Source organism: Varroa destructor, unplaced genomic scaffold, assembly GCF_002443255.2.
Source record: "Varroa destructor unplaced genomic scaffold, Vdes_3.0 BEIS01000006.1, whole genome shotgun sequence".
NCBI classification, from domain to species: domain Eukaryota; kingdom Metazoa; phylum Arthropoda; class Arachnida; order Mesostigmata; family Varroidae; genus Varroa; species Varroa destructor.
In genome coordinates this window covers 3,905,772-3,923,065 of record NW_019211459.1, presented here as the reverse complement: position 1 = coordinate 3,923,065, position 17,294 = coordinate 3,905,772, and the positions used below count along the sequence as shown (strand labels likewise).

At 40.2% G+C, this 17,294-nt stretch overlaps 1 protein-coding gene across 5 annotated transcripts; it reads left to right on the top strand.

Annotated features, from left to right (window-relative positions):
• Positions 1-222: 222 nt before the first annotated feature.
• LOC111252232 (uncharacterized) lies at positions 223-16,789 on the top strand. 5 transcript variants are annotated; one of them, XM_022809733.2, is made up of 7 exons: positions 223-312; positions 413-576; positions 13,770-13,912; positions 14,137-14,305; positions 14,556-14,860; positions 15,552-15,675; positions 16,057-16,789. In XM_022809733.2, the coding sequence occupies exons 3-7, from the start codon at positions 13,895-13,897 to the stop codon at positions 16,206-16,208; spliced, it is 768 nt and encodes a 255-aa protein (XP_022665468.1). In that variant the 5' UTR covers positions 223-312; positions 413-576; positions 13,770-13,894; the 3' UTR covers positions 16,209-16,789. The 5 variants fall into 5 exon arrangements, with proteins under 5 accessions (XP_022665468.1, XP_086848817.1, XP_086848819.1 ...); XM_086992691.1 differs by lacking the exons at positions 223-312; positions 413-576 and adding an exon at positions 5,676-5,915; XM_022809732.2 differs by lacking the exons at positions 223-312; positions 413-576 and adding an exon at positions 12,823-13,001.
• Positions 16,790-17,294: the final 505 nt, after the last annotated feature.

Sequence of the window (17,294 nt, the reverse complement as noted above, 5' to 3'; positions counted from 1 at the left end):
ATGGAACCAATATTGGAACTTGTAATGAGTTTTGCGGTAATAATCATCCTGCTTCATACTGGTAAACAAACTCTTAATTTATCAATATTGGACGCGGTTGCCGATCTGTAGCTCAATGTCGGTGTTGGCATCCCTTGGAAACAACACTTCTCAGAAAATACAATTTTCGATTTTCTTTAACACTACGAAACAACGAAGAGAACGTGTACATGTTATATGTTTCAGGACGATGGAGCTCGCCGACCCTCCAATTACACTTCGAGACCCTTTCCCGGTTAACAGTAGGGCAACTGCTTGAAGACGGGCGAAAAAGTGAGTCCTCTATTATAAACATAATGTAGTGTTTGTAGTAGTTAAATTAAATGACTCAGCTGCTATCGGTAAAATGTATTTTTTGCTCTTTGTTTAATAGCATAAGCGCCGCTGTCGCATCGCCACCACTGAGATAAACCTGAAAAACCATATGGTAGAGATAAGGGCAAACTGGTGTGCTTTGGTTAGGTCCCTAGGTTACCAAGGGACTATTGTAGCAGTATCACAAGGAGCTTCGAGCCGCTATAGGACAAATCAACAAACGTAAGCACGGCAGGTTTGATATAGATCGTCAAATACGCTCTCTTTGTGTGACCCGCATGATCGCCGTCAATTGATCGCTTTTTCTTTAAAAAGTATAGACGCAACGGTCGGCTTCAGCAAAGATGCGACAATTCCTTTGTGTACTTTTTTCTAACGAAAAACTAAACGCAGTGAAAGGGTTTTTAGATCATGTTTATGAATCTGTGACAGTAGATCCGATATATGAAAAATGGGTCGCTCTTGTATCCTTTATTTCATCATTCTATTTACCTTTTTTCAATAATAATATTCAATTTAAATATAATTTTCAATGCAATATATATTTACAATATATAATTTTCAATTTTGGTCCAGTCGTTAACTGTTTTCAAAATATTCCATTTCTAAAAAATGGTGCCATGAAAATGTACGATGTATAGAAAAATCGATTCTTACTATTCTATTAATATTAGTGCAGCTCGAGATTTCAACGAACGCTCGACATGTGGAACCTTTCACCTGAGCATAATTAGCCCATAGAAATAGATGACTAATTATATTTAATAAATTAGGTAATATCAAGATATTTACTAAAGTTGAATAGGATCAGGCGTTTTTTGGCAAGCGACTTCTTTTAGATGTGAAATTTCCTGCATCAGCAACAAATTCATAAAGTTAACACTACACATATAGACGACCCAGTGCTACCTACAGTTCACAATATACTACATGCACCTCACAGCAAACGATTGCTACTTGTCCTAGACCCGAGGGGACTATCAAAAAGCTATTGAGGTTCCTTCAGCTACTCCAATGATAGTGTACTTGTCTTAATTCCGTCGTGGTCCATTACAGAAATAAATCTGTGCATAAACAGGAAGTCAGTCAGTCACCTCTTTACTGACATGGTGATAGCACGGCCCCAGGGGGCGAGGGGCGGAAATATGTAGATGGGCATATATAATCGCGTCGAATGTCTCGCGTAGTCACCAGACGAATATAAGTTGCTTGTTGATATTAGAAGGTGCATTGCTTGTTATCGATATATTGTTCATACGTTTATATGATACGCATGCACCTTTGAGAGGAAAGAAGATGGCAATCCGTATCGCTTTGCGAGCAGATATAACAGCATATAAGAACAGATCGAGTTAAACAACTCGCAAATCGATAACAGCTACTCCAATACCTTTTGTTCCGTCGATTATTAAATTATTTTTCATCAGATAATTATTGGGTAGTCTAGGTGCTAGATGTCTTAGTAAATGGTAGGCAAAATTCCAGCACATTCTAATAGGTACGTGGCCTATGCAAATTAAATAAAACAGCTGGTAAGAAAACCCGTTGGGATTCATCGATCGACTCGTGTTTTCTAGGAAAAGTCAGTCTATAATTCGTTATGTTTGAACTTCAGTTTAGCGTAACTATTACATACTGTATTATTCTTGAGGTCGTTTATGTGATTAGATAGACAATACAAGGTGGACAACAGATAAATGACATGAGACCAGGTCTGACCATAGTAGAATAAATAGCGTACAGTAAACCTGTAAAAAGATATCCAACCCTAAATAAGCCCGCCTTTGGGCTTAACAAACTCTATTGAATAAGTGTTATTATTTCGAATCTTATCTGCCGTTGACGTAGCGATGAAAACTCTCTAGCCTTGAATGTAGGGCATATAAATATAGACGCGTTCGGCCACTTGATGGGAATCATTCTATTTCAAAATTAGACGGTATAAATGCGTGCTTCTTGTTTCCGAAGCACGATGTATGTATGCGGCACGCGCTACCGTGCGGTGTGCAATATGCCGCATTATTGCATTCACTTTCAAAAGGCGTAAGTTAGACCAACCAGCCACCATCAACAATAACGTACCGATCTATATAGCCGGTGTGTCGCAGAAGCAAAACAGATAAAACGTCAAGGGCGATTAACGACTAACTGTCGTATCTACTATGAACCGCAACATCTAATGTATGAAGGAGGAAGTTTCTGCGATGCGTTGTCGGACTATTCCTCGAAAGTTTCTACGTACTTCCGGCTCGCTTACCTATCTTCGGGCTAAATAGAAATGAAAAAGGAATGATGACACTTCAACTAGTGTCAACTTAAGCCGAGACACATAGCCTTGGTCAACTAAAATCCACAGAAAATAAGTTGACCTAAATAAATATAGTGAACGCAGTGCTGGTGCAGTTGCCATGCGGTAGTGCGACCACTATTAACTTTGGTTAACCAAGCCTGTTTGCGTATCCCGACTAGTTAGCCAGTCAGCAGGTCAGTCATCTGGTCATCGGCGCCTTTTCACCAGACCCAGGCCAGGTCACCAAGGCCAACTCTTCCTGACACAACGATAGCCGAAAGACGACATCGGCTCGCGACTTTTAAACTACCCTGTCGACTAGGAGATCGCAACTGGCCGAGCTACACTTGCAGCACCTGTGAGTTGCTGTTGACCGCCAGCAACACGCACGCGCATATAGGCTAAATGAAGACAGTGTGTGCATTCGTAACCATTTCATATCGATGCGTACTCTTCCGAAAGACAGAAATGCTCGTCAGCTTATAGCAAAGCATAAACGCAGATAGGTGCGCAATCTAGAACACGATATTATACTCGAAGAACCGCAATTCGACTCATCCATTCACTGGAGTAGAATTTCGTTAACTACTGCGATAACTCTTCCAGGCGCGGTCGATATATTGACACAATAACATTGAATTTCGGACCAGTGAGGATTGGTATATGCGGTACTACTAGAAGGGTAGGGGGTAGGGGACTTGGGAATTTATCTACTGACGTTTTAGCCTAATCGGCAAAAATAGAATGGGAAAAAGGGGGAACTGATTGCTGGGGGATCCACTTAGTTGCAGACAGATTTCCTGCCTTTTAATCTGTCCAACAGGTTACCGTGGAAATAATTAGCCCTTGCTCCGTCTTCACAGTCGTACCCATGTGTGATGCTTCAATCACCATAATCAATTTGCTGTTTTCGTCTGCTCGTTCGCGCCTCTTGTGTCACTCTCACTCTCTTCCATCCATTCTATCGGTTCAACCCTCCGTGTCTGGGTAGCTTTCCGTTTGTAGCGTTTGGCGGCACTTTATGTACTGGCACCCTTTGCCTATTTGCTTCTGTTCGTCGTTGACGTGGCCATTGTCATTGTGGTTTGTGCATGTTGTCGCTCAATGTGGAAATGTCACCTAATAAGAAAAGTCGTCGAAATCTTAATAGCTACAAGCCTTAACGGCTATAGTACCGCTAGCAGCCGTCCTTGCTACCTATAAGAAGAAGCCGTTACCGAAGAAAAAGCGGGAGCACAGCCTGCCCATGAGTCTCGCGCGCGTTTGTTCTCCGCTTTGCGCTCTGCCGCTCATCGTGTTATCGTTTGCTGCGACATAATAGCTGCGTGCCGACGGCGTTCCGGCGGACCTTTTTTTGCGTTCTGTCTTTCTCTGTGTAGAAATGTCACACTATCTCGACTATTTTTCGCTTGGCCAGGTCTCGCATTTTGGCCGCCTTGCCCGCACAGATGCTCGACCCTTTACGCCCGATTGCTTTGTTCCATGCCGAAAGCCCATCCAGCAGCAGGCAGCAGTACTTAGTATACAAAGGGTCTGTCCGCGGTAGACGCCAAAAACATTTGCTCTATGTTAGAGCACACACAGGCACATGCCTTATGAGATTTTTCGCATATATGTATTTCGGTGGTTAGTTAGCTTACTGTCACTAGTTAAGACCGATAATAGGTAGAGGGTTGGAAAGACCTAGGTGGCTAGTGAGCGAGAAGATGGGTAAGCAACGAAGAACGTGGATCTTCAGGATTAAATAGGAAAATACATTGGCAAGCTACTGGAATCTTCATCGATACAAAAGAATATTATTATATTCGTTGTTTCATTCGAGATGAGACAATCTGTACGTGCAAATGTCCTTAGCGCCTTATTGTTACTATTGGCAACTGTTACCAGCTGATCTACATGCCTGAGGTGTTTCATCACGATATCTGTGCGTTTAGGATCACTGTGTTGTGGCGAAGGCTTGTTTCGACCTAACTACAAACTAGTAGAACTTCAGCTATAGAAGGTTTCAACATATACATATATATTGAAACGGAGACATATGATACGATACCAGTGATGCTGAAAACATTTTTGGCCAATATATTTATCACCAGCAGACTCTACGTAGTTCTGGATTGCCGCCACACTCAACACACGACTAACCAATGATAAGATTTTACTAACTCGCACCTAGTTTGCCTTGACTGAAAAAAGGACCTTTATTATTATAGTACTATTTGTACAAATAATGATGTCATTATGATTTGTACTCTGTTAGATTCATTTGTGAGGTAGAGAAGCGACAAAAAAAAAGGACACTTTACATCGACAAAGCTAGAAAGTTCAAACCTGATATAAAGCTTATTTATTAAGTCTTATAGGCTAATGCGCATATGAACAGTATTTATAACATTTCTACCGCCTTACAACAACAGCTGAGTGCGGACCGTTTTTGCTATCTATTATCGATCTAAGCGACCTGTCAGTGACGTACATCTATGAGTGTCCGGAGTCTTTGTTACAGTTTCTTAGTCCCTTTCTCAATTTGGCCTTGTCGAAGCTATTCAGATCGGTTATGGGTATTGGTGCAGCGCATTCGAGTAGGATTTTTACGAGTTCCGCCCTTTTGCATGGCCGTCTGTCGCATAGGCCCTGATTAAAAGCAGCAAACGAGGGTCGCCTCTTAGCGTTGCATGATTCAGAGTTCGTTATTTAATTACTATTTTATGATATTATTCGTCTACCATTATGCGCGCAAAATCTATTTCTACGGATCTGTCCCCATCTACCCTATTGTTGTTCTCCTCCTTGTTCCCCCTCCTCCTCCTCCTCCTCCTTTTTTCTCTTTCTCCCTCTCCTTTTCCTTCTTCGCCTCCTTCTTGTTATTGACGTTGATGCTTTCGTTAACGCCGCTGTTCAAAGTGGTCCGAACCATAGGCGCCTGCAGATTTTTCTCCCCCGCCACTCCATCTACCAACACTAATACCCAGCTCACGTTTCGAGACTTGGGAACGACTTTTGTCACTCATGGCTGGCATATTTGCATTTGTTCCCGAAAGGCTTTGCGCTTTTTCGCGCGGCTGCTCTGTGGTGGTATCGATGCAAACATATACCTTCCTCGCTGAGGTTTTTTCTGTACGACACTTATGAAATAGTGGGACTGATGTCACCTGAGTATACTGGAAGTGAGCAAACGGTAAAACATTGCTGAATGGCGTCAAAGCCTTGAGCGGCTCAGGATCGTTTAGCTCCACAGATACCTGACTGTGGTATCGTCCCTTCGGCCCGAAAGGTCAGTCTTCTAATTCCACCATAAATGACCAGCAACAATTGCCCACCGATCTAGTGAGTACTTCAACAGAGGATATTTACGTTATCCTACATGTGATCGTACATTGGTACTAGATCTTTACGGAACAGGGCAATGCCAGCCGACCTTAAGCCGACCGATATAAAGCTCAAATGTTGACTGAATTAGGGCAAAACAGTTTGTCGAAATCGCCATGGCCGAATTAGCTTCGCTGATCGCGCTGTTACTAGCATTGAATACATTCTGTTTCGATAATAAAAAAGAATAGTTGACGGTGTAACGCATCCTGTTTACCTTATATACATACCAGAGTAGGCACACGTTTTTACATTTGTTGTTGATACATTTTTTATGTTACACTTTAGCTCCGATCGACTTAACCACCATTCAGTTTATTCAGAACTGCAACTCGCGTTCAACTCGTATTGGTCCTACATTTGGCAAACCAGCTAGTGTTCTCATTGTTGCATTACAACGCCTGGTTACAATGTAATAATTATTTCTACTAGTCATCGTCGGCGACTTCAGACACGAAGAGGCCACTTCTACCTCCTTGAAGCTGTGTATATCCATGCGTATCTGATAAACTTGTGTTTCTCGCAAGCGGAACGTTTTCTAGATACATTCAGCTAACGATGAGGTATCGGCCAGTAGATACTTAAAACTGTGTTCGGCTCAAAGTGTGAAGGTCGAGCTCCCATTAGATGAAAGCAGGCTTAACTCTATCTATCATCATTAGACCCTGAGTACTTATCGCATCTGATTTGAAACGGTGCAATCTTTGCAATGGACCGTCGGTGTCCACCGATAGTTTCTAAGGATTTTCAATAACGACTGCTTATTTAATTTTCGGATTTTTTTCTTTGACATGTGCTGCATGAGACCCTTTTAATGCTGTTAAGATGAAGCCAAGATGCATAAAAAAGTTGACAATTTAGGCTTTCTCAGTTTGCACGAAACCAGTCAATGCTTACAAGCCTGCCTCTCTACTATACCTCACGGGTTCGGCCCTTTCCTTATTTATTTAGAGGCCGGGTTCTTTCCATAGACAGAATTGGTTTTTACTGTACATTATAATCTCGTCAAAGCAACGGGCTCAAATGGTTTTCTTAAATGTATTCTGTTGTCTGTTCCACCCCGACTTCTTCCATTACCCCCATCGTCAACTATAACGATATGGCTTCGGAAAATGTGTTTTAGCAGTCTAAGCACCTTGAGTGGCACACTTTGTTGGTAAAATGATTCTCGACCTAGAGCTAAATGCAGCTCCAAAATCAGGACGAAGTAGAAAATACAATGTATTGTTAGGTGGCCTGAGAAAAGGCCGCACATTATCGAGCATTATTAGATATGGCGTGTATAAAGTGCACGTATTTCTAAAAATTTGCGTTCATCAAGGCATTTGTGTAGCTACGTGCAGCTGATGGACCAGTCTAAAGAACTAACAGATGTTTCTGGATCACTTGGGTTTGTTGAAAGTCAAGAACATGAACTGCGTGAATAAATGAAAATATTTAAATTAAATACTAAAATTACAGTATCAGATGCTTTCAAGTCCTTAGATATGTTCAGGTAATAATTTTGTTTAAAATAAAGGTCTTCATACAGTTGAGTTACAGGATTTTGTGTGCTTAAATCATTCAAATATAAAAATCCAGAGTTCTCCACAAACTAGTCGATAGGAGGCATAATGAAATGTAAAGCCAGAAAAGAAACTGGTTAAATCCCTTTAGAAAGTAAGTAACAAAAAAAAAAAACCAATGGATATACTTTTAACGTAATAGGTAGGTAAGTTTTGGGAATCATTTAATTCGTTAAATCTCTTCATATTATGGAAAGAGTTAGTCGCACAATAACGAGCTTGATTTTAACATTTAGTAATAGATATTTGTTTTTTTTTTGAGTAATTTTGGTAGGCTCCGGTGAAGGCTGAGTCAATTATTACGAGCCTAAATTCTCTTTGTACTACTAAGCTTGTTCATTAAGATAGCGTTTCGGACTCAAGCAAGCACTTATTCAAGCCCAACTCAACTGCTCATTTTGTATTACGGTGTTCCTTCCTTGAATTTGTTTCCTGACCTCCAGGAGGCTCAAAAGGATTTTTACGTGCAGGATATTATTATTATAAGGTTATGAACTACGGATTCGTTCACGATCGTCTAGGGTGTTCCTGTCAAGTGAAATTTTAATATCTAGTCTTAAACAAAATAGCGCTCTCTATGTACTATTTGTGTGCAAGTCTTTTGCTTGTTCACTCATAGTTAGATTCACCATTTTGAACGCCTGAGCGCAAGTTGATCAATGGAACATCTGCGAGCGAGCGCGTACAATTATTTCATGTTACGATAAACAATTACATATAAAGCCTATGAGAAGTAGGCTAGTTTTATCTGCGTACAGCCATTATAGCAATGAAAGAAACGACAGCTTCCAGTAATTATATCTCGACCGGTGCTATTGGACTATGCAAAAAACCTAACCCGTCGTCTATCGAACAGGGAGGGTCCCGTCGGACAGACCCTTCTTGGGCTTACGTTCCTCTCAATGAAAACGATTCGAGATGTTCACGCAGGCCACAGCAGCCGGCGGCAGACCTAACATGAATGGCGGCAGTAGCATCGCGCTATAAATGCAAGGAGACCAAGTTATACCACCACGATGTCCGATAAGCTACTATCGAACGATACTGCAAGCTAGATAGTTAGGCAGACTTCTAATGGATCTCTTCGACAAGTTGCTGTTTATGCACCGTGCTTGTGGTGCGTGCAAATGTTGGCCAACTTAAGGACATCAAGTAGAACTCACTAGACACGCTAGCCCACCATGCTATTGTGTATCGTCGCTAAAGAGAACGATATGCTAGCCTCATATATATAAAAGGTGCCAGCTTGCTAAGTGAAGCGCACAGAAATTCTAACGGTTACCGCGGTCTGCTCGGACGAAATTTGGGTTAAGGGCAATCCTGTAGAAATATGGATCAACTGGGGCCAATTGACTAATGCTGGCAGAAAAATAAATTATGGTCGAAGGGGCTCTCGAGTGAATTGCAAAGGGAACGTCTGCCGCGTGAGTTGTAGTAGGTTCTTTTGGCACTTGGTATTGAATCAGTACGAAGCACAGATATAATGAACCAACTGAGGACACAATAAACCGATAACATGGAAAAGAAACTGTGTGTGAAATAAAAAGCGCCACTTCAAAGTGGTAGGCCAGATATTTAGCATTACAAATCATAGAAATAATAATGACGTAATAAGTTGTCTTAGTATCGCGTTGGCATTTGTAGTAATTAGATCATGATTAATCCCAGTAATGAATTAAAAACAGACCGTTACGTCATCCAAAAATACACATACTCAGAAGTATTTTTCTACATAAGCTAGAAAGCCAAAGTGTTGAATGTTATATAAGCAGTTACAGAGAGTTTTTGTACGTGATATATAGCTTGCCAGTAAACAAGTGGCCATCGCGATAATATATACTATAGCGTGCACCATACAACTGACGATAGGGGAATATTCGCCCCGCTAGGGTAAATATCCCTCAGCAGAACTGAAATAAGTAACGTATGTTGTCCATTTTTTGCTGCGCTAATTTTCCCTGAAATATCGTCTCCATAGTAATGGTCAATAAGCAAAAATTAGATGTTCGTGTATTTTTTATTAAGTTTCATTATTTTTTTTTACCCTGTGCTACACCTGTTGCTCATTGTTAGTCAGTTAACAGTGGCTTATAATAGAAATTGCTAAGATGAAAATTCTGTGTTTTACTGTAACAGCTAAGGCGAGCAGAAAGGGAAAAGTTATCGACTGGGCCACTGATAACTTTATGATAAGCAAGCAAATAAGTAAAATGGCATTAATTGTGTTCGCTCCGGACGCATGCCTCATCTGTACCTATATGTTTCATAATAAAACAGACGTCGAAATCTCATTGTGCGGCGCGTTCATTGCGCTGCTATGGCCTTAGAAACCGAACCTTTACCATACTATCTGTATTCAAATACGGGAAACGGTTCGTCAGCGCGTTAAAATCGCTCTAGATCGATGTGGCTAGACAAGGCGCTCTTGCCAATGTATTGGGCGATTGTATACAGTTTCCTTTGATACATTGCACTTGCTTGTCGCATAGGATACCAGTTCTCGTAGCTATTTCCTTCTCTTTTCCTTTAGTTCTATTAGCTGTTTCCTGATCGCTCAACCCTGATCAATGTCTGTTTCGAAATCGCTCAAGTTTTCTAAGTTACAGCGATAGGCTATTGTAAACACTATAAATATTGGTAACAAGTATTCGTTAACAATAAAAGAGCTCCGCTAGTGTTCCAGCCGTTCATTTAGGTGTTATCTCGCACCAAGTGACTGTTGATTCGCGCAAAAGTTGACTTTTCCGAAAAATCCTCAGCTCAGAGTGCCAGCGCTTGCTATCGAGTAATTTCGGCCCTTTTGTAAAAGGTCAGGTTTTACTAGCCACCTTGGGATGTCAAGCCCAAAAGTAACAGATGAGAGCCAGTTGTGATAATGCTTATATCTGGCGACTCTAGTTCCATCCAAGGACATTATGCTTGAAGCGGAGTTGGCTGTCTTCCTACAAACATCCCTAAACAGATCAGATCAGATAGCTCGTGTCCGCCCATTCTATTTTTTTTCTGATAAAATTGTATGTACTAGAAAGGGAACTGCAAGCTCTCATAGAGCGATCGTTCAAAACAAAAATATAAACGATATTCTAGTTCAGAACTAGCTTTTATCTGTCATATCATCTAGAGCGGAACAAAGGTAGAAAAAAAACCGAGCTAAAACATTCATGGTGCATGTAGGTTCGACATTTTATTTAGACTATTTAGACGTTCGTCAGCTATTCTTATTCTATGGTTTGTTGTCTATTCTCTTATGATAGTGACCTCTCCCCAGAGCAAAAGGACTAATTTTTGGCAAACGCCAATGGGATATTCAATCGTTAGTGAAGTCGAATTTAACGGCTCCGAGAGCATATATTATCTGCAACTCGACGCTGTATTATTGTTCCGCAATGTGCGATGAAATCTTAATAATAGATTACGTATAGTAAAACGAATTGCTTCGTTGGTACAGTGGTCCCTATAAGGGCTATATGACGAGCTTGACGGACGGGGCATATGGTTGTCTATTCTCGTGCATGCTTAGTCCAGCCTGAAAGAGAAGAAGGTAATAAAACTGTAACTTGTTTTATAAGTTACAGTTTTATTACCTTATTAGGTCTGGTTTACTATAGCCTTATGGCAGGCACGTGTATCGGGAATTCCATTATTCTTTCCATAGATCTGATCTAGTAACGGAGAGCATGTACAATTTGATCATTCATACATCCGTATAGTTGTGAAATGTCTTTTATATATACGTGACATATTGATGCAGTCAGTTGTACCGCAAAAAGTTGTTTTGACTTGTTTCACTATCTGTGTGCACCTCGTTCATTCGATAACGATAGTAGACTTAGTGTGGCAAAGGGTTGCCAAGCGCGCCGATGATCCATACGACATTTCAACATGTGTAAAATTCTTTTTGACCCATGTGCTAAGCAGATCGGACAGAGAATATAAAGTAATCGAAGGATCAAAGGGAAAACTTAGCACATGTAAGGAACACCTGGTACGAAAGTGGTAAATATCAAAATGCTATACGAAAGCCAAAAGTATGTACTGACTATGCGAGAAGATTGTGATGTAAAAAATATGATAGATCAATCAGACCATGTCAAATGAGTATTCGCTGAGACGATATAGTATAAAGCTGGTATCTCATCGAAGATCAGAGAACATGCCCAGCATAACGCCGACTTTTTCTGAAAATTTATAGAGAATTACTTTGTGTATGTATAGAGAAATATTTAAGAAATAGATCCGGGTGTGTCTTCATTCGCAGAATTAGCTTCAAAAACGTGAATCTTCACGCTGAGTTATGATACCACAGCTTGATTTGAGCGTTCCCCAAGACCATTTCTTCAAGTATAAATGTGCTCGATTCCTATCTATGTTATGCGCAAAGCTTAGTGAGTGTTCCGCGCGATAACTCGTTCGCTGCACTGTCTGGCATTGTTTAGAGAACTAAATCTTTCTTTAACGTCACGTAAGCTTCATATAATATATCGTAGCTCGCATATATAGGGTGAGACATTTAAGTTTGAACAAACTTAGGCTGCCCGTTTGTCGTAGCAGACATGCGTTCGTCCGATATTCTTAGCACCATAAACATCCCAGTTCTATTTCTAAGCGAACAATAAACTTATTATGGAGGAAAATAGTACGCCGTTTTCGTAATTTCAGTTTTTTCGGCGCCGGACCAACCCTTACCAAGGTTAAATACTTATTTTTTGTCCAAATTCGCCGGTCAATGCCACAGCCAGTTCACAAATCCGTGGAAGACTTCCTAGATGGAAAACCGTCCCTAGGGTTTAGATTTTAAGAGCATGAAAATTAACCAAAACGGCTTAAGAGGCTATTTTTGATATATATATATATATATATATATGTCTAGGCTTTTAACTCAAATGAACGGTCGTTACGAAGAGGAGAACACGCACTGCCAGAAATAAGCTATGAGATTTGTTGTGCTTTTTCAATTTTTAATTGTAGTCATATTGCTCTAATGTAACACACGGCTTGCATTCTGTAAATAATACGTAAAAGGTCTTAGTCGCTCTTTACTGTACTCCGTACTACTGACTGGTTTCGCAATGATGCTCAGCGTTAGCCTCTGCTATAGCCTTTACGAGCTTGCTCATCACGAAGATGCATGCAGTCCCACAAAATCATGGTAACCCAACGCATACAAACAGCGCAGTCGCATAGAGCAATGCACGTCCGCTCATTTCTCCCGCCAACTTTACTTACGTAATTTGATCATACATCGATCAAAGCGTCGTCTGCCACTAATCAATCATCAACAGGCCTCTAATGGATCATGGCTAAATTTTGCGTGCCAGATTCTTCTTGAATTAAGCGCCGCTACTTTGGGATATGTAAACGAGTTTATAATCTGTTGTTGTAACAATTTGTGCACGATAAACGTATCGTCAGAGTTATGTGCCCAGGTGTGTTTCTAACGGCAGAAATTAAGTTATCTATGTTATTAGCGTTTAAATAGTTGTTTACTTATTCGTTTTATCCGATGTAAATTGACTGGTCCAAAAATTCGTTGATTCGATTTAAGGACAGAATCTAGGACGGCTCTTAGTAGCACCTTAGTAGACCAATGATAGAGGTTATCTTCTTCATACTATTGTCTTGTTCAGTTACGCTGGTAAGTAAAAAGGTGTAGCATGCCTCTGTCGCATATAGAATGTTTCCACATATCTATGGTTAGTAGCCAAAAGACTAATTTCGAGTCCCTATGGTCTGATTTTTCTGCGTATTAAATATTTATTAACATCTAAGATGAAATAAGGTATCACGCCAAGATGAGGCCGAAGGAATTTGTCTGTTCATTAGAAAAATACGCTTTTTTCGTGTACGAAATGGTCAGATCTATTTAGTACTCAAAAATATGTCTTCGATTCCTTATCATTTGGCTGCCCCGCGTACTGAAAGATTCTAAACGGTCTTAGAAAGCGTTAGAAAGATCGCGCTTGTAAACATTTCAGATTGGAACGGGCATCTACTGACAAATTTTCTACGCCAGGTTTCAAGTTAAGAACGAATCGCTAGAAACAAGAATTTAGTGGTCATATAGGACTTAAATCTCAACGCTGAACAAATCCTATCATTTATATAAGGGTACTGTCAAGTTTGTTAGATTTCTGATGAAATTGTCAAGTAATGCTTAGCGTTTGTACTGTCTTACAACGCACAAATTTATTTAGGCGACTGAAGTAGCCTACAAGGTAAGAACATCAGGACGTCAGCTTTTCTCGAAATAAGCGGAAAAAAGTAACAGGGTTATTTACCCAGAGAGAACGTCGGCTGGTTTGTGCACTGGACTATCGCAATGCGGCGAGCGACTCAGGTAAGGACCGTCGAGTTTTTATATTCAAGGATCTATACCTAATGAATAGGAACAGGTTGTTGTCCATTGCACAGATTCAATGGACAACGAAAATGTATTGCGGACAAAAGGTCTAACTCTGATATTTAATGGAAATGGTAGAGGCCGTTTGTTCATCTGACTGATGTGATGTCTGACCCTGATAGAAAGGACTGCAGTAAATATTTGCGCTTTATTTCGCTTAGGTGATCTTACATGGACTTCTAATGGTGTTCATATTCGGCCATTACTCATTTGGGAATAAAACCAGGACATCAGGCGAATCAGATTTTTTTCGTTTATTTTCCTTCTTTGATTGCCTCAACCAAACAGAGAAATACCACATCGTCAAACATCCTGATACGATATTGAACGGTACGTTAGCGAAAGTAAACTTTTGCAAGACAGAATGTCTTCGAACGACAAGCTGGTGCAACTAAGCAGCATTTCTATGAATTTAAACATTCTACTATTCAAGTACGCGTAACCTTCCGTAGAGCACAACCGATCTATTTCGAGCCAAGCATGTCATAGCTTCATTTAGTCGATGGTAAATGTATGTTCGAGAATTTATTCGAAACCTATAATAATTTGGAATTTCGATATACTACGATGTTCAAAACAGAACAGAAGAAGCCGAACATCACAGACGCTATGATACACCACATGCCCTCGAAGCCGATGTGTGGTAATTATGCCAGCAATAAAACGAATGACCTCGGCAATTCGCCGAAAACGTCGTCCGAAGTGCCATGGGCACCTATTCGTAAAAAGCAGACGACAAACGTTGACGTGGCTATCCGTCTCCGACGTGAGACGCCCGAAGGTATAGCAGACCCGCATAGCATACCGCGAATGAACTCGGTGGATGCCAAGGACCGTGTTACTTCACAGGAGGCATTGGCTCGATCCACTAATTACCAATTCATAGTAAGTTTCAATAATCCTTACTATACTCATGCGAAGCTTTGCTTTGCTTTGCTTATTGAGTGACTTAAAAACCGGGTACTGCATCTGTTACATATGATGATCTTTTTCTATAACAACAAAACAAAATAACAAACAAAAAAATTTGTTTGTCTAATTTATTTTTCTTTTTAATTTCTCTTTATCAAAATGCTAATGCTCCTGAAAACGCCGCAGAAACCAATTTCAAGAAAGTCATTCTCAAGAAATACAGCTGTTTGGGGTAGAAGCATGGTCCGTCGTCCTAAATTTCATTGTCTACTCTTCTTGAAAAACTTCTCCCTAAAACGAAAAACAAGCCAAAATCTAACGGAAAGACTGCACTTTTTTCTCCTACTGTTTAGCTGATCACCGATTCTGTCATTTTCCGTAGGTTTTAGATGACCCTAATGGTGAAAAGGATGCGCCTCGGAAAAATTAAAAAATAATATGGTCTCCCTATAAACATGACTCTAAATCAATGCGTTTCAATGTGGTAGGATAAAAACAAGGTAGAGATTTTTTTCTAGCACACGGATAGATTGGCAACAACGTATTCGATCTATATGTTAAGTTTTTATCTAATTCAATCCAAAACACCAAAACTTTAAATGTATAATAGGACGATAAAGAAACAAATATACTGATAGTTAACAGTAACCTTCATTCATATCAGTTGCCATGGGATAAAGTACGTAAGGAAGGCAAAAAAGAGAAACTGCAGGACAGAGCTAACGATTTTGAATACTACAATGACGATGCTGACGACGACGACGACGACGGCGATGCAAAAAAGGACGGTAAGCTTCACAGTTCACACTGTATATGTCGATAGTAGGAATATTTCTGTTCTATGAGCCTGCTTTTTGGTATTCGGCCTTGCTTCAGGTTCACTTCGTCTTCTCCATGAATAACTAACTTGGAAACTTTGTCTTTTTTTCTTTAAAATTGTAACATTCGTCCTGTAGTTGCAATTCAGTATATCATCGACAACTAGCTCCCATCCCTCAATAAGCGAGACCCTGATAGGCGACGTTTAGAAGGGTGCTTATTGGTGATGACATTTAGTGAAGGTACTCTAGCAAACCACAAAAGTACTGCAAGTTCATTACTAAATCTTAATAAAGCATAATTCTAACGCTTTTGATGTCTTTTAATCCATACGGGTATTCCCGCTAAAGATTCTGCCGAATCCAATACGGACCTCGAGGAGCTACATGACATGTTAGTGAATCATCTCGGCCGCATGAGTCCTGGTAATTTGGCTCGTCTTATGAATAGGCTCTACCATGCAACCAATTTCGAGGGCTCTGAGATCCAACCATCGAGATGATTACGCCCATCAAACTGTCTGTAGTTTGTTTTATCAAACATTCATTTGGTATTTTAAGCCCTATATTCTCTTCTTATTCCGAGCTTGTGTATTCTTGCAAAAACACCTAAATAACTGGAAGGTCTTTTTTTTTTTATTATTTTTAAAATATTGTCCTTTTCAAAACACGTGGAAATTACGAAATAATATGTTTTCCATAATGCCAATTATGGGAGAACCGCAAGCAGATGACTCATGAAACCGAAAAGAATTGTGTCACTAGATAATCATCACTGCCATCTGTCACTTAATTTGTGACTGAATGACAGTGCCGGCTGTCAGTCACACTTTTATCATTACTGATAGGAACGTTCAACGTAAAGTGGGTGAGAGCAGTGGCTGCAAATGATAGCTCAACAAATAAATTCAACCATACCAATAATTATATCCAGCTTAAAAGTAATAATTCAAACGCTGTACATATATACGAAAGATATACAGTATATGACAAATTGCCAGTCCTAAATGCCTCATGTACATGCTAACGGTTTTTGAGTATGATTTTTTCGAAGATGTCGCGAATAAATAATACCTTATACTAATGTAGCGCTGTGATTGAGAAGTTTAACTCGAGGGTATTATGTACACGATGCTTCCAAAAGTGCTACGAATATAAATCGGTCGAAAGCTCACCAAGCTATCCTTTCTAGGCATGTTAACTGTAGCTAGCAAAAATTTGAGAAAATACGGATCTCTCGTCCCGACGGACATGGTCTAACGATTTGTGATTGATTACATTTGCTGTCCCAATGATTCGCGTCTCCATTGTTGATTCGTCTTGGGTCAACTGTAATGGATGAACTTACCTGTAGTAGATTTTTTCATCATCTTTATAGAAATTAAAGCAGGTTCAAACTTCAAAAGAAGGGCCCTTTTCTCGAGTTCTTCAAAGGGTTACCGCCATCTCGTTCAACCTAACTTGGTGAATTTAACAACAACAACAAGACACACAGTTCGGCCTTTTCGAATGCATCTAATAGGTCGTGCCTGAGTGCTACCCGGATAAGCCCTAGCGACATTCGGATCATCTGGATGGCCGTACCTGTT